This window comes from Chaetodon auriga, chromosome 11 (genome assembly GCF_051107435.1).
Source record: "Chaetodon auriga isolate fChaAug3 chromosome 11, fChaAug3.hap1, whole genome shotgun sequence".
Lineage (NCBI taxonomy): Eukaryota > Metazoa > Chordata > Actinopteri > Chaetodontiformes > Chaetodontidae > Chaetodon > Chaetodon auriga.
In genome coordinates this window covers 27,002,501-27,020,193 of record NC_135084.1, presented here as the reverse complement: position 1 = coordinate 27,020,193, position 17,693 = coordinate 27,002,501, and the positions used below count along the sequence as shown (strand labels likewise).

The 17,693-nt window shown below is 44.7% G+C and overlaps 2 protein-coding genes across 5 annotated transcripts in view; both read right to left on the bottom strand.

Moving 5' to 3' along the window:
- Nucleotides 1-1,671: 1,671 nt before the first annotated feature.
- On the bottom strand, nucleotides 1,672-9,148 carry plekha3 (pleckstrin homology domain containing, family A (phosphoinositide binding specific) member 3). Of its 4 annotated transcripts, none has more exons than XM_076743441.1 (8): nucleotides 8,774-9,148; nucleotides 7,422-7,538; nucleotides 7,184-7,333; nucleotides 6,321-6,442; nucleotides 6,040-6,210; nucleotides 4,631-4,674; nucleotides 3,992-4,086; nucleotides 1,672-3,341 (listed from the first exon to the last, which is right to left on the bottom strand). In XM_076743441.1, the coding sequence occupies exons 1-8, from the start codon at nucleotides 8,811-8,813 to the stop codon at nucleotides 3,232-3,234; spliced, it is 849 nt and encodes a 282-aa protein (XP_076599556.1). In that variant the 5' UTR covers nucleotides 8,814-9,148; the 3' UTR covers nucleotides 1,672-3,231. The 4 variants fall into 4 exon arrangements, with proteins under 4 accessions (XP_076599556.1, XP_076599557.1, XP_076599559.1 ...); XM_076743442.1 differs by having other exon boundaries at nucleotides 6,106-6,210; nucleotides 8,774-9,144; XM_076743444.1 differs by having other exon boundaries at nucleotides 6,106-6,210; nucleotides 6,321-6,610; nucleotides 8,774-9,140.
- A 2,071-nt stretch (nucleotides 9,149-11,219) lies between these two features.
- The window catches only part of pdxkb (pyridoxal (pyridoxine, vitamin B6) kinase b), a 26,495-nt gene continuing 20,021 nt past the window's right edge, over nucleotides 11,220-17,693 (bottom strand). The window contains exons 8-11 of the mRNA XM_076742544.1: nucleotides 17,643-17,693; nucleotides 17,398-17,534; nucleotides 16,951-17,017; nucleotides 11,220-16,221 (exon numbers count right to left, since the gene is read on the bottom strand). The exon at nucleotides 17,643-17,693 is cut by the window's right edge and continues 61 nt beyond it. Coding sequence (XP_076598659.1) covers nucleotides 16,106-16,221; nucleotides 16,951-17,017; nucleotides 17,398-17,534; nucleotides 17,643-17,693 — 371 coding nt within the window. The 3' untranslated portion in view covers nucleotides 11,220-16,105. The remainder of the gene's footprint in view (nucleotides 16,222-16,950; nucleotides 17,018-17,397; nucleotides 17,535-17,642) is intronic.

Below are 17,693 nucleotides of genomic sequence, written 5' to 3'. Positions count from 1 at the left end.
AAAGATGAATCCTCTGTTTAGATGTGAATTTTTTTTTATTACCAAGTCTGGAGATACATGTTTTCATGGTTTTAGCTTTACATTGTTTTAATGATTTCAGATCAAGTCAACATAATCTGCATTTCCAACTGAAATATCTCACATGGCCGCAGTGAAAGCAGGAAAAACCTGCTTTTCTTCGTCTCATGTCTTTGGAAATGGAATGTTTCTGGAGTTTTTCCAGTAATTTTAAGAAATTAATTGATGAATCCAAAAAATATTCTGCAGCTTAATCAACAATGAAAACAACTGGAACACCAGTTCACCATTTTCTTCTCTCTTTGTAATGTCTGATATCTACGAACGTATTCAGGTCCTTCACTTCAGTTTAAGTATTAATACCCATTATAAAAATACACTTCCTGCTTTGAAAATGATACTTTGTTCATGTTACTACAGTGTAATCTGGAGAAAGTGAAATATTAAAGTAGTAAAAGTACTCAGTCACATGTCCACTGCTCATATTCAGCTATTTCTTAAGAGACTGTAACTTATGATTAGTTTTCGTTTTGGATTCATCTGCTAAAAAAAAAAAAAAAAGCTGCCAGTGACTCAAAGTGATGCCTTCATGTTTGTTTGGCCAACAGCTCATGGATCAAATTTATTAAAAATACATGAAAATGGTCCAAAAAAAGAAATGGTCATTTTTCTGCCAATCGACTGATTAACAGACTGATCATTTCATCTGCATTTGATTAATTTCTAACAGAACTACAAGCGTCAAATAACTGGACTGAATATTTCCCTTTGAGATGATTCAGAAATATGAAGCAGCATGAAAAGAAAAATCAAGTGAAGCAAAAGTACCTCAGATTAGAAGTACTTCAGTATTATGTACTTACAGCGTTGTACTCTTGGGTTCAGGTCCAGGATGCAGTCTGACCGTCAGCTGCTTCACCTACCTGAGTGTCCGCACCCAGGTGAGTGTGTGTCCTTCATGTTTGATGTTGTGAGAGTACGCAGTGTGTCACATCTCACACACACACACACACACACACACACACACACACACACACACACACACACACACACACACACACACACACACACACACACACACCCTCAGCAAACAGTGGGATGATCCTCCAGGCCACAAACTCAAGCCTCGTCTTCTGTTCTTTTACATTTAGTACCTTTAAAAGCCTTAAATTCACGCCAGTTTAAAATCTGTTTTTTATTTCGATGATGAAGGTCTGAGACAGAAAATCAGAAAAAAAAACAGACTAATTAAAAACTATCTGTAAGGAAGAAAATGATTCAGGTGTTTGACCTCTGAACAGGAAGCAGATGTTTGTGTTGCCTTGAAGGAAAAGTTCAGCTCAGCTGACACCTTATATCTGTTTCGTCTGTGCCAGTGCTAAAACCAGTTTCACTGATTCATCAACGGACCCTTTTTCCCAAAATGCTGAATTATTCTGCTGCAGATTATCCTTCAATCACTTTCAGGTTGTTTTTTTTCCAGTTGATTCACCTGTAAGTGAAACATCCTCCTCTGATGGTGGTTAAAGATCAAATGTCCGAGTCACATCCTGTTAGAAACAACAGAAACATGGAACTGTGGTGCTTTCAGTGTCTGAACTGGAAACATTCACAGAATTCAGTGAAGGAAGTTCAAGAAAACTCGGACACCTGAACGTTTCAGTGAGTTTATAACAAACACTGAACAAAGAGAAACACAAAGACGTCCTGCACGTTCACACACTGTTACTGTCACATTTAAGGCTGCGAGTCCAAAAAACATCCTTCAAGAACAGAAACAAGATGACAAACAAATGCTCTGAACAATCAATCAATCAATCAATCAATCAATCAATCAGTCAGTCAGTCAGTCAGTGTCACAATCATCACCACCTTCGTCTTCCTGTTTCCCAGCGTTTTTAATCTAAAGTGCAAAACGACCACACCTGCACTGCTCAGAGGAGACGTCCTCCACACGTCGCTTCTTCCTCTACGCTCACTAACAGGTGACCTGAAAGCACCTGATTGGTGGAGAGATGGAAGCAACTGTTTGGACAGAAGCCTCCAGGTGTGTCTTATAGGTGACGGGGCGAGTTCGTCCATCGAAAGCACATCGCAGAGGGTCGGCGGATCGCGGTCCTTCAGTCCCTGCGGACGATCGATTACATCACCGCTGTTTACTTGCCGTTCAGACGATGTCACGGCAAAGCGTGTCAGCTGACGGCGGCGTGCAGACTGACGAGCTCATTTAGCAAAACGTGGAATGGGATTCAGGAAGTCGAGCTCTGTTCGACTGCGCTTCGAGGGTTAGGGTTCATTCATTCATCAGCAAAAGGCAAAAAGACTGAAGACGCACAAGCGATGAAAGGCAGTGACGACATGAGCAGGAGGCGCAAAGAGCTTCAGATCAAGAGGAGCGCCGTCGTCCTCCTCACGCTGCCGAGGCTGAGCTCCACCCGCTGGACGATGGAGGAGGAGCGTCGCTGGGAAAAGGATGATGGCACATTTGATGCACATCATGTGATTTGTGCAGAAACTTTGGCATCTGAACTTCCTCAGCTGTGCGTGCAGGAAGAGGACACTGAAGTCCGTCTGTCGGCCTGGCTTCACCCTCAGCTGCTCCATCAGACCACAACCGGCAACCTCAAAGACAAGAAGCTGGCAGGGAAAGGACGGACGTCTTCTGCTCGACTTCTGCTTTCAGCACGCAGCCACGACTACAGAGGCCTGGAGGAAGACGGCTGAAGACGACGTGCGAGAAAAGGCGGAAAACACTGACGGAGGACATGCAGGATTTCCCATCGTGACCTCCAAAATCCAGCATTTCCTGCACATTGTGGGGTCCATTTACAGCAGTGAACGATGACCTCTGACCTCTGAACTGTCCAGAACACAGGTATTCACAGGTGTCGGTGTTGACGTGTGCTGGGAGCTTCCTCCTGCAGCCACAGTCCAGCATCAGTCAGGTTTCCAGGATTTGAGCTCCAGGTCACGTTCGTCTGACCTTCATCACGTCTGACAGAGCGTCCACGGTGTGAGCGTGTGTCCAGCTGAGGACAGCTGTGAGCTCAAACACTGACAGAAAAATGAAATATGACTCCAAAGTGCTCGTGTTGGGCGATCAGCTGACGTCAGGGAAAAAGCAAGAAGTCCTGGAGGTCAAAGGTCGGTCAGCTCATCTCCACCGCGCCAGTCTCTGTCCCTGATGCCGCTTTTCGGGTGGACGTCGGGTCATCAGATGGACAGGTCAGTGTCTGTGTCGGTGGGCGTGGTCTTTGGGCTCGCGCTGCCGCCTCTCTCTTCAGGAATGGAGGACGAGTCGCCGTTGACTCCGGGCAACACGCCTGCAACACACAAGACGAAGTATTATTACTGCGTCTGAGCTGAACTTTGACCTTTCGGTAGTTTCAGAGGGAAAGTGAACATTTTGTAAACAGATCATGTTTTACTCATTAATCTGAAAGTAACTAGTAACTAAAACCGTCAGGTAAATGTAGTGGAGTCCAAGTACTTTGAATGTGTACCGAAGTACAGCACCTGAGTAAATGTACCGCTGAGTAACAACAGACGTGACTGTCACGCTCATCACTTAATGCAAAACAACTTTCCAGAAAAAGTTTTTGAGGACCAAAAAACTTTTCTTGCTTCTCGTCACAGTTTCCTCACAGCTGATCTGACAGAAGCTGCTGCAGCAGGTGTTTCGGTGTGGACAGGTAAAGCTTTGAGGGCCCAGAGTTGATTCAACAGAAACTGATGTGTGACTGTAACTACTTCAGACAGTTCCTGGAAAGTACTAATACACACAAAAGGGTACAAGCTTCTCACTCCACCCAGTAACTGTCGCATCACTTCCTGAATCTTTCTGTGGGTTCTTCCTCTGTCGTCTCACCTCCCGACAGCATCTTCACTTCCACTTATGAAACAATGCTTTCCAGGACACTTCCTGGGAGACGGTTGAGTATTTAGAGTACACATAAAGTACCCAGTGTCTTACGTTCAGTATCATAAACAGAGCTGTCCGAGCACGTCCGGTTCCTGCGCTGAGCTGACCTTTGACCTCCACTCAAGTACTCCTTCAGCACACCTGACCTGAGGGGGAAAAGGAAGAATAAGAAAAGCTCCAACAGGAAAGTTTCCCCGCATAAAACCTTTTTCACGACATCGTTTATTTCCCGACAGGTGAAAGCGATGAAGGGACGAGCTGCAGTGATCGGCTGCTGACGTCCTCCTCTGCTCTCAGGTAGACAGACGAGGAAGGTTCAAGAGTTCACGACGCCTCGTTCAGGTGGAAGAAGCTCGCCGTCTCTCATTGGTCTGGCCTGGACGAGCTCGTCTTCACAGTTTTCACAGTTTGGTTTTAAACAACAGTAAAAACGTCTTTGTCCACATTATTCAGGCCCAAACATCCAGTTCAGCCTGGAGCGTCCGCGGAGTCTCAGCGCTGCCCCCTGCAGGTCACACTTAACAGTAGTTCATGGATTCATAAACGGCATGAATGCATGAATGCATGAGGAGGTTTCTTTTTTTTTTGTTTACTGCTGAACATCGTTTTGGATGTTTTGAAAATCACAAATAAAATGATGATGAACGAGCAGCAGACGGTCAGAAAACATGAACGTGTGTTTTCACTCACCTGTCAAAGCTGTAAGTTCCAGGATGGCTGACAGACCGCTTCACCTGAGCACACAGACAGTACGCAGTACTCAGTACACAGTATGCAGTACACAGTACACAGTACTCAGTACTCAGTACTCAGTACACAGTACACAGTACGCAGTACGCAGTACATCAGCAGCAGATTTTTGACAGCCTGAAACAATAACTGACACCTGCACTGGTCTCAAACATCTAATTTCTATGTGTGGAAGTTGAAGTACTGAAGTACAAGTAGCAGGGCAAGCCTTGGATTACTGATGAACTTAAGAAATGTTCCCGAAAAAAAAACAAACTCTATCATGAAACCCTCACCCACAAATACTGAAACCTATAAGAAATACAGAAATCAATTTACAGCTTTGGAAGAAAAACAAAGAAAAGATGTTATGCTGACAAATTCAATATGGCTTCTAACGACAGTTAGCTGCACCTACGGACATGAAGGGTGTTACGGCCACCGACATTCTTCCCCCCCTTTTTTTTGTCTAACCCGCCGTGCATCGGAGGAGTGTGTGTGCGGAGCAGGCGGAGCGGACCTCAGCGCGGGATTGGCTCGTTCTGGAAGTGTGATCTCCCTCCGCCTCCCACCTCCCACCTTCGGCTGTCCGCTCGCTGGATTGGTGCAGAGTCGGGGCCCCTTCACCGATCACCAGGCGCCAGTCGAGGACGGGATGCTGAAAGGCTCGAGCGGACCGGCACTCTGGGCGGCTGAAGAGCAGCGCGCCAGACGTTCGTTTTGTGGCCGTATTGTGTGACTAACAGGCATTTTGCATTTTGTGAAGGACTGGGAGGGTTGAACTTTGTACAAGTCCACAAGGACTTCGTTCCCTCCCTGCACAGCATTCTTAACTCTTGTGCAGAAATAATAAACCTAAACCTAAACCAGTACCACAGTGTACAAATACTCTGTTGTAAATAAAAGTCCTGCATTCAAAAACCTCATAAAAGTTATACTGGAAATATGCAGAGTCCAGAAGTAGCAGTACTCATTCTGCGGACTGATTACTGTAGCAGCAGAGTTTAAATACTTAGTGTACTGCAGCAGATCTCATCTTACCCAGATATCACAGTTTATTTGTTTATTTATATTTGTACTAATACTCGGAGTCTGCAGTGAAACTAATGTCAAATAAATGTACTGAAGTAAAAAGTTCATATTTGCTTCTAAAATGCAGTGGGGTCGAAGTCTAAAGTAGTACAAAAAGAAAATACTCCAGTAAAGTACAAGTACCTCAAAAGCGTACTTAGGTACAGTGCTTGAGTTAATGTACTTAGTTACTTTGCTGTGAAGGAGCACTGACATCCAGCTGGCTTTCCAGAGGCTGAAACTAGTCTTAGAAGCAGTACAAATGTGTTTATAATGTCTCCAACAAATACTTTGAGTACTTCGAGTTTGACTGCAGACTCCGCTCGCTCACTTTGACCACACCGGGAAGACGAAAGTGGATTCACCCTCTCAGGAGGCCGGAGGTCAGGGGTCAAACTCTGGTTGGCCAGGGTCATGCACTCCTCCAGAGTCCTGATGAAGGTGGCACAGGTGGCGCTGAGGAGGGACGCCTGCAGAGACACGAGGACCTGAGGCTGTAACTGCACCAGAGGACGGACAGAAGTCCTCACAAACACACCAATGTGACAAAATCAGTCCTGAAACAAACACAGGAAGTCACCTCAGATGTGGGCGTGGCCTCGGCGTCAGCACTGTGCTGTGATTGGATGGTTTGGACCTGTTGGACGAGGAGGTCACAGTACAGACGAAGTTCAGACATCTTTGTCTTCAGACAGTCAGGACCTGGTGACAGACAGACGGACGGACACACACACACACACACACAGACAAGCACACACACACACACACACAAACACACACACAAACAAACACGCGCGCGCGCGCACACACACAATCTTTTATTAGACTTCACACTGAGTGCCAGTTGCAGCACGGTGCCATTTTCACTTCCTGATTGTGTGTGTGTGTGTGTGTGTGTGTGTGTGTGTGTGAGAATGTACATTATCCTCCAGACGATGACGTCGCAAAGTGTTTCAAAGTGATTAAAAGTATTTCAAAGAGTTTGAAAGTTTCAAAAAGTTTCAAAGTTTCAAAGAGTTTCAAAGTGTTTCAAAGAGTTTCAAAAAGTTTCAGAGTGTTTCAAAGAGTGTGAAAGTTTCAAAAAGTTTCAAAGTGTTTCAAAGAGTTTGAAAGTTTCAAAAAGTTTCAGAGTGTTTCAAAGTATTTCAAACAGTTTGAAAGTTTCAAAAAGTTTCAAAGTGTTTCAACATTTCAAAGGGTTTCAAAGTTTCAAAGTGTTTCAAAGTTTCAAAGTGTTTCAAAGTTTCAAAGAGTTTCAAAGTTTCAAAAAGTTTCAAAGTGTTTCAAAGAGTCTCAGTGTTTTACAGAGTTTCAAAGTGTTTTAAAGAGTTTCAAAGTTTCAAAGGGTTTCAAAGTGTTTTAAAGAGTTTCTAAGTGTTTCAGTTTCCTTTTCGTCCTTCAGACAAAGAGGAACAAGCACAGATCTCCAGACGAACTCTGTACCTTTGTGTTTGTTGCTGTCCAGAGTTCCAGCTTTGGACGAGCCTAACGCCACCAGCCACCTCTGTCTCTCTGCGGCGTTCACAGCTCGGACGTAGAAATGCTGCTCACCAGGGATGATCAACTCCAGACGCGTCGGATCTGTCGGATGAACTGAAGGAGACAAAGAGAACGGTGTTCACGGTAGCGTGAGCGAGGACCGGGGAGGTCACCTGCCAGGCTTTTTAAACAGCTCTCCAACCTTTAATGTCACAGACGGACATCTTGATGGATCCTTTGCTTCCTTTGCCGACGTCGTCCTCGCTGTCGTAGTAAGAGATGACTCCGTTCTCCAAGACGAACCAGCGAGGCTGCCAGCCTGCACACAGGAAACAACTTCAAAACTTCAAGAACTACTGTGTGTCTTTGGTTGGAGGTTTTAAAGCTTTTAAAGAAAAACAAAAAACTTCACTGATGTAGTACAATACTGCACTTCCATAAAACTGACACACCAGAGGCCGAAATACTTTCAGAATGATGGACTCTGAGGTTCAAACTAATAAGCATTTTCTATTACTCTACACATTGATTAACTGGTTATTAAGAATTAAATATTCGTTCAACATTCAGTATATTTCATTTTGTCTGTCTGTTAAAGAAATCAATAATAATAATCAATTTAAAGTATAGATTTGTCTTTCATGATCATGACGTTGTCACAGGACTCAACTGAAGGACTGTCTCCAATGTTACCGGCCTCACACTTTGTGTGACTGTTGACTTTTGATGCAGATCAAACACAAAACCTGAATAATGTAAAAGGTTCTTCATGAAAAAGACAAATATGACAAAGGAAAACAAACTTTACTGTCATTAAGAATGAAAATGTGTCTCCTATAAAGACAGAAGTACAGAGGTAAACATGTAGTAATCCAACTCTGTGTGTACTTTCTGTACTCAGATCTTTTACTCTCAGCTGTTTTAATGATGATGTGACACATTAGACTGAAACAGAGAAATGTAATAGATTACTATGTCCACATGACACCCATCAGTTTACAGTGGGAGACATCTCTGTCCTCAGCAGTGTGTATTTTGTCCTTAACCACTTTTATTTATAGACACGCCATGTGGACACCCGTCAGGTCAAATGTCCCCCCAGTTTCTGCTGCTGCGGGTTGTTTTTATCCTTTTCTTTCAAACAGCACATAATGAGGCTTTATATTCATGTTTGCTGTCAGCAACAGATGAGTCAGTGCTACACATTAGCATTAACTGCAGGCTAAGTATGTGCTGAAATGAACGGAACTGGATGATACTGAGCCTGTTTCACGCTGATATGATGATCCTGGTGCTGGCTGGTAAGTCTGGTCAGGAGTACAACTTCTGACTCAGTTGGATAAATTCAATAAGTATTCAGTCTCAGCAGCAGCACAGCTAGCATTCCGTCATGTCCTATTCTTGTTATACTAACGTCAGCATGTTAGCTACGGTGAAGGCTAACAGCACTGTTAGCTAACACAAACATCATTCTCCGTTCAGTCGCTTTGTCTGCGGCTGGCCACAAACACAGTCAGCTAAAACACCTGTTAGACGGTCAGACAGACGACTCACCTGTCATGTAATTCGTCCACTTGTACAGAATTCCCTCCATGGTTTCACTTCACATCTGCTAATTTAGCCTGTTAGCTTGTCGCTGTAGCTCAGCAGGCTGTAGCAGCGAGCCAGCTAACGTTCCCCGTACCGTTAGCTTAGCTTAGCTCTCCGTCTGCGGACTGACAGTCGGTTAGATAATAACCCTCATCGTGAGACGCCACTTCTCTAAAAACGTGTCAGCTGTTTGCGGTTTGTGAGAGCTGAGCGGCGGTGCTGGCAGACTAAAGTCATGCTGAGGGTTAGTTTGCGCTGAGCTGTTCATCAAGTGGTTAGCTAACTGGGTTAGCAGGAAAAGATGTCAACAAAACAGCAGCTCTACTACGGCAAGCGGCTGGGCTCACTTGACAAGGACAAGACGTATTAGAACTACTACTACTTAGAAAGGACTAGTTTTAGTTCTTAGGAAGTACTCAGATCATAAATAGGGGTAAAAGAACGAACAGCACACAGTAAAAATACTGTTTCAACTTGGTTCAAAGTCAGAGTACAGTCAGGGAAAGTACTTTAAATATGAAAAGTCAAAGTACTCAAAGCACTAAAGTCAGCCTCTGCCTCTGTCACTGTTCTATCATTAAATTATTATGACTCATGCATTAATGTCAAAGTAGGATTAACTCATGATTATTATATTCGTTATGGATTCATCTGCTAATCATTTATTCAATTAATTGATTTACTTGGTGAATAGTGAGAAATGTCATTACCATTACCCAGAGCCCAAAGAGACACCTTCACAGTGCTTGTTTTGTCCAAACCTCTAAATTATTAACATGATTTAAAGGAAAAGCAGCAAATTCACATTTGAGAAGCTGGAACTCTGAAATGTTTTTGCACGATTAATCAGCTAATCGATATGATCCATTGATCAGCTCTTCATGTGTTTTGTGTGCAAACATCTTGAAGTAAAAGTACAATATTTACTGCTGATATGTGGTAGTAGTAGACGCATAGAGTGGCATGAAAAGAGAAGACTGAAGGTATTCAAGTGCAGTATCGGAATACCTGTTACGTTGTACCACTGCTGCTGTAAGAGGTGGAAATGTAGACGTTAAATAAGACAAAAGAAGAGAAAACAAACCTTTCAAAAGTCTTTACTTTTGACCCCAGAAATGATCATTTCATGAACATTTCAATTTGTCACTGATGTCACATTAAAGAGCAAAGTGATGAACCATCGCTCAGCAGTTTTACACTCAGCATCTTAAAAGACGCCGCTGTGACCAAATGAATGTTGGACGTCTGTCAGAGAAGTGTTTGTTCTGGGATGTGAGCGTTACAGTAACGAGCACCAGTGTCTGCGATCAGTCTGGCTCAGTGATTTGAGGTTGAACTGAGCAGCACCGGCTGACTCAGTTATGAGTCACACAGCTGAAGTAAAGCACAGCGCCACAGACAGAAAGAAACTTAGTTTCTCTATTGATGAAGTACATGAATGGAGATACTGTAATTATACATTTCAAAGGAATCTGTAATTTATCATATGTTGAAAATAAAGAGTCTTTGTGCATTTATCACTTTGGTTTTCTTGAAAGGTTATCGACCAAACGATCTGTAGTGCCGGCGTCAGTCACTGCTTTTATTACTTCAAGTCAAACAGTCAGCTGTCCTCTGCATCCAATCAAGTTCACCGTTTTCAAGTCTGGACAGGAAAAACTGGACAAAGGTCTGAACGTCACTGTGTGATGAGACATTGTACTGACAGCAGCCCACACCTGGACAATGATGATGCAGGCTAATCAGCATCCTGATAGGCCACACCTGTCAGGTGGATGGACTGTTGGCTCACTAAGCACCAGACAAATCATCCCTCTGATCTTTTATTTCAACTTCAGAAATGGCAGTGTGTGTTCATACTTTGGGTGCGTGTAGGAAATAATATGAGACGTTTAGTTACACGATCTCTGGTTGTATTTGTGTCTGGTTTAATGAGCTCTTGTTGGTTTCCTGACGAAAGGCTCCTGCTGAGTTACTGTTTGTAGATGATCAATCTACTGCTGCAGATTCTCCTCAGTCCCACTTTTCGACACCTTGTCCCCCGACTCGACTTTCACGACAAAGTTCCTGCTTAAAATCACCAGAATGCAGGAAAAGTCTTTGAAATAAGAGACATAAGAGACTGTTGGTACTAGTATTTCTACTACTACAGTATTTGTACGTGACTCCCCTGAGCTGCATGTGTCGGTTGATTTCTGTATTTATACGTCATGAATGGAGTAACCTGGAGTACATCAGTGACTTTTTAATGGTAAAAGTAAAATAACTTCTGCTGTAATGAACACGACAGACTGGGACAGAAAGTAATCTATTACCTCAAAAAGTTACTCTCTGAAACACCGACAGGAAATTAATTTCTAACAAAGAGGTGAACCCAGAAAAAGACTTTACACAAGCATCCAAAATAATCTAAAATCCAAGTAATAATAATCACATTGATCCGGTTTTCCTAATTCTTCATGTGTCTTTATTGCATTAGAACATACATTTCTCATATATATCTATATATATCGTATATTTATAAATGTGAATTTGTACACTACAATCTTTTATTGTAACATGTTAGAAAATACTCGTAACGCTCCAAAAACATAGCACTAAAAACAGTTACCAAACAATGATTATTACATTTCCTCGTATTGTTTTGGCCACCAAGAACAGAAAAACAAGATGGCGGAGATGAAACTGTCGATCAGCAGAGGAGAGGACCACGGGTTTCAGTGGCAGCCGTTTTCTAACCGAACGGTCGGAGATGAGGGGAGGGCGTCTACCACAACAGGTATGGAGGGGGGTCGGACAGCGTGGAGCATCGAGTCAAGCCGAGTCAGCGGTAACCATGTAAACGGCGGGCGAGTCGAGAGGCGAAGAGCCTGATCAGGACAGATTTCACTGCAGCTTGAGCGCCTTGAAACGTTTTTTTTGCTTTCAGTCCGTTTTGTGTTTTGGGAAGTCGTAGAGCTCCTTTTGTATTATCAATTTAGCCTTAAAGTAACACTCAAAGAGCTGAAAATGACCCCCCACCGCTCTGTGCAGCCTTCAGCTGGGACCTGCTTGGCTGAAGACCCTTAAAGTGCCAGTTTACATCAAACTGCAGGAAACTGCTCTCAGCCACAAACTCACACCAGCCCATTAAAAGCTGGCTGCTCAGCCAGGAAGGGCTGATGAAGACAGACGATTCTTTACAGCAGTGTTCTCAGGAGCTGAAGTCCAGTGTGACGCTGAAGGAAACTTCACATCAAGGACTGCTCAAAGCGCAGTGTGGCGGCCGACGTGATCGGGCCCAAAGGCGGCCATCTTTAGTTCGTTAGTACCCAGCAGCCGGTTGCACCAGCTGTTTGTAAGTTCAGAGTTAGTCTAGTCAGCAAAAAAGGTTTGCTCAGTGAAAACGGGTTGCACCTGGTGCAGATTCATAGGTACTAAATATTTACGTGTACTGTTAGCCAAGCGAAGCAGCTACGTGACAGCAGCAACATTAGCTTGCTAACATTTGACCACTTTAGGCTGAAGTGACAACACTTCAAAATGCTCTTTATTTATGATACAAACTGCTAAAGCATCAAATTACCAAAAAATACAACATACCTAAAATGTTCTGCTAACATCTTCGACTGAACGGCCAAGTAACGTTGTTCCTGTTTGGCCTTGTAAAAGTCTCATTTTAAAAAGTTGTTTTCAAGCTCGTGTGTTTACACATCCTTGTCATGTGAAACCCACAAAGAGCCGGTGCCACTCAGACCAGCAGTGAGAATGGAGGACGAGTTACTGAGCGCAGGGCGAGCAGGCGGGCGACAGCAGCATCCTGACAAGACTGCAGCAAAGCTTAGCTTAGCTTAGCTAACACACACACACACAGAGCAAGGCGAATTTTAAACTAGCGACACAGACACAACGGCCGGCGCAGGTTAAAATGTGGACGGGGGGGGGGGGGGGGGGGGGGGGGCAAGTACAGGTCAGTCCTGTATTGGTTGAGCAGGCGGGGGGAAAGACAGCCGTCAAACACTACGTCACAGAATGATTGTCCTCTTGAAAGCATCTCCCCTCCCTCCTCAGGTCTTCTCTTTACTCCCCCCCCTTCACGTCACACACACACACACACACACACACACACACACACACACACAAAACCCTGTGACCATAAAGCACCTTTCTACACACACGTGCACACACACTCTCTCACAGCACACGCAGACACATTGAATCACTGGGAACATGTCGACCAGTAATGCGGCAGACTGGTTGTTAGCAGGAAGCAGAGGATTGGTTAGTGCACGTGTCAATCAGAGCAGAGCTTAAAGCTGGTTGGCCAAGCGCAGACAGATGAGCAACAGGCCGTGAGTCCAAGAGGCCTGTTCACGTCACCTGCCAGTCTCTATGGAGTCAAACTAATCAATGATTTGTTCAGCAGGAGGTTAATGGACAATAATTTGATCACGTTTAAATCGTTCAGCTGAAACTGCTGAAAAACTGCTGCTTTTTTTGGATCACTGCAAATCGAATCTTTGGGCTTTGAAAAAAAAAAAAAAACAAGCCAAAGAAATTGTGATTTTTCACAACTTCCAGTCAGTTCATGAACCCGGTGATTGATCAGTTACTGTCCAATGACATTAGCTGAAACTGAAACGCCAGAACAAGCCAAGCTTGTCTCCTCCTCTCAGGCGACTGTAGAAGTGAAGTTTGTAAGACCCCCGGTTTGCTTCCCCCCATCCCCCCTCCCCCCATCTCCCCCTCAGTGAGCAGTATTTTGTGGTGTGATGATATTAGGTTCCTAAGGCAGTATCACAGTACAGTCCATAGAGAAACAACAGCAGTACAGAATTACACTGGCCTGCCCAGAACCTTACAGCTCAGGTGGGACGCTGACGCCGTCTGGATTCGTCTTTTCGCTCTTTTTAAGCCTCTGGTTATTTGTTCACACTTTCCAAAAAGGTGTGTTGTTGCCAAGCAGAGCTGGTTGAAATTTCAGCTGTTTCCTGATGTTAAACATTCAAATCAGGAAGCAGCGAGGGGGAAGAAAAGCTTCTGACGCAACTTAAAAACGTTAAACTCTCACCTCCTTCGGCGCCCTGGTAGCTCAGCGGGCTAAGGCACATGCCAAGTTCTCACGACATCAATGGTTTGAAAGCGGCTCATGACCACGGTCACATGTCAGATCCTCCTCACCTCTGCCCGCTCACACTCCGCTGTGACCAACAGACTGCGACGCCATGACGGCCACCCAGAACCAACTATTAATAACCACAAAGTCTGTCTGAGCACCATCACTTCCTACAAACACCAGAGACTTCACATCCAAATCAGGTCAGCCAGACCACACGGGTAGCAAGTTAGCTAGTGTAGTAGCTGGTTAGTTAGCTTAGCAGAGATCTGTAGCACACTTTGGATGTTGGCTAATCGATTAATCATTGAATCGTTCAGATTTTGTAGATTCAGTATATTTGGGTCTATCGGACGACTTGAAGACGTTACCATGACTTCAGGGAAGTTTTTTTATGTCACTTTAAAGCCAAAACAAGAATTGGAATAAAATTGACTAGACATAAAAAAAAAGATTGTTGATTTTAAAAAGGGAACCTGCCATGTTACTAATGAACAAGCATCAGTTCACCCAGAAGCTACTGCAGATGTCTTCACTGACACTTAACTTATAAATCAGCTCCTGCCATCATATCAAACTTCTTCACACATCTCGTCTGTTGTTGAATCACAGTGGAGTGCCAAGTGAACCGAAGACATTTTCTAAAACAAGCGTGGACAGAGCTGCTGCCGGACGTGGGGACGTCTGCTCCCTGATGACCAGGGTCCCCTTTACTACTTGCCGAGGCCTCCAGTAAATTTAGTGGCACAACTCTCAGATGTAGGGTTCTGGGCCAGAGCCGGGCCGGGAACCACCCGGCGTGATGCGGGCTGGTTCTGGCACTGAGGTGGCCAATTTTGGACTAGCCCAAGTAAAACCGGCCTGGGACGGCTCACGCGGCTCAGGTTGCCCATTTTCATTTATGTTGGTTAAGATGAAAGCGGTTCAACTATTTACTATGACTAACAGACAATGACCTATTTCTAAGAAGGGACAAGGACTGGAGCCACTGGAGCCTCCAGGAGTGCCAGAACCGGTCTCTGGTTTGGGTGATATTGTAGTGCGTGTGGTCTATAGTACAGTAGCATCAACACAATGGTCCAATAGACAGATCAGATAGAAGATATCATACAGATGGTCCAATACAGTTATAGTACAACATCTATACATCAACTATACATTGTGCGTTTTTTTTTCCTTTGTTATATTTTCGAGGGTCTCAGGGGTTAGACTTGGTCACCATTACATCACTGCTGTAAGACGGGGAGAGGGTTGAAATAGTGGTGGGCAGAGCCATAGATAAACAGTGTTTGATCATTCCAGTACCACCAGTGTCAGTGCAGCAATCCTGCTGATGGGCAGCTGGTGTGAAGGACCACGCTGGACCAATGAAGAAGACAGGTTTATACTTCATAACTTCTGGAGTTCTGGAGAGCATTCAGCAGCTGGACTGGAGACACTTTCAACTGTGGATCACTTTTCTTTTTCTTTTCTTAAAAGTGACCAAAAAGAAAAAGTCTTCATAAACAAAGTCATGACATCACAAAGACGCCATTCACACCTGGTACATGTTCTCCGGATTAGGGAAAACACGTTGATGTAAGGTGTCACTGAAGTGTGATCGGACCTGTCTGAACACGTCTGGAGGTGGTCTGGTGCACATGCTTGGACCAGTTCTATTCACCCTATGGTTGCTGCCTTTCGGGAACATTATCAGGAAACACTCCACACTCTTTCATTGCTATGCAGATGATGCCCAGCTGTATTTATCAATGAAGCCAGAAGAACCCATCAGTTAACTAAGGACCTAAAGACCTGGATGACCTGCAAGGTTTGGTTGCTTAATTCAGACAAAACCTTCAACCAGATACTTTCAAATGTGAATTCAGCTTCTGTAAGCACTTACAGTCCCACCTGACCAACGGTCTGTCTATCTATGGCTCTGGTTCCAAACAGGGTTTGGGTAAAAGGACGTAGGAGTTACAGGTTAAAGGAACAGTTTCAGGATTAGGACACAGAGGACTTAAAGGGGAAAAGGGTTTAGGGTGAAAGGACTAAAGGTTTACAATACTGAGGGGTTTCAGGAGTCTGGATCATGACGTGTTGAAGTTTGGAAATGACAGTCAAGGTTTACAGTGATGAGAGATTTACGGAGATACAGGATTGGAGAGGTTCATGGGTGAAGAGGACACGGTTAGTATGAGTCTTATGGGTCGGTAATGTTAGGATATGACTGTGGCCTCCGTGACTATGGCAGGGTCCTCTATGTCAGCTTTACTTTGAACCATCCTCAGCTCCAGCTGGGGCGGACTGGGCCTCCGACCAGGACCTGCTAACTCTGAGGGGGGGGGGGGGGCAGACAGAAGTGCAGAGATGAATAAAGATAAACATTATTTTAAAGCTACATCACACATTTCTCTTTAAATGTGAGCCAGCTATCACTGTGAGAGCTGCAGGACCAGCCAGACCATCACAACCCACAGTCAGACACCCAGCAGCAGCAGCTGAGACCTGCAGATGTGAAGCTTTTACAGGCTGCTGAGGCTCATGCAACCTCAGGAAATGAGTTCAGAGACGTGTGAGCGGCATCATGTGTCTTCTGTCCACTGTAAAATGTAAAAACTCTCAAATCTGTCACACAAAGCACACACTGCCAGCATGTGGCGCCAGTGTTAAGATGAGCAGCTGATAATGTCCTTGTCAGCAGGTGCAACATCAGCACATCTACATCCACAGGTCTATCCTGCTGCTGCTGGCCCTGTCCTGTAGGTGGCGCAGGTTGACACGTGAAGAACTGCTCTGTGTTTAACCGTCATCAGACTGAATATATCAAAAATGAACTTGACAAAAACAGATGTCCAGGAGGCTCCGTGAGGAGAACACTGGATGAAAACTGAATTTATTTATCGGTTCATTGAAGTTCAGAGAAGTTTTTAACCCTCCTTTTGATCTTTGTGTGTGTGTGTGTGTGTGTGTGTGTGTGTGTGTGTGTGTCTGGTAGGTAGGCAGTGCAGGTCTGAGCACAGTCAAAGCTTCAGGCGTTGACATGAAGTCCTATTTGTCTTACCGTGAGCATACGAAATGGTCCTCTGGATCACATGGTGCATCACTGAAAACGTCTTCTCACAGGCCGTCTGAGAGAAAAGACAATAAAGACACTATTATGTCTGCATGTGTGTGTGTGCATGTGTGTGCGTTTGAATTATGGGGGAGTTAGGAGGTACAGGAGCCCCCAGAAGAGACCCGAGCTCCACCAGATGCAACAAAAACTTGTGGGGTCTTGAAAAACTGCTGAATAACGTCCACATGTCTCACACTGTGACTAATGTTAGACAGAAATACATGAGATCAGAGCAAAGTCTAATGTCATCAGCAGCTCTGTGGATTCATCTTCACACAGTGTGATGCGCACACTCTTCATCAGATACTACCTCTCATGGCAAACGTCAAGTGCTGGAGCGTATCTGTCGTCACCGTGAGCATCAGTGTAAGTGGAGCACTGGAGCTCTCGTACCTTTAGGTCGTTCGGGTAGTGGTGCGTCCACGCTAGCAGCATAGCAGCAAACAGATCTCCAGTCCCGACAAAGACGGCGTCCACTTTGGGAACTTCTATTCGAACTCTCTGTGTCGTCCTGCTGCCGTCAGGACGAACTGAGCAGAAGAGCGAACACACGACACGTCCAAGGATCATTTTGGTCGGCTGGTCTCCTAAATATGCATACAGACACGCACACGCGCACTAATTCACACGTCATTTACCGTGGCGCTGGCTGCCCAACGACACCAGGAAGCGGTCCCCCAGTCTGGAGG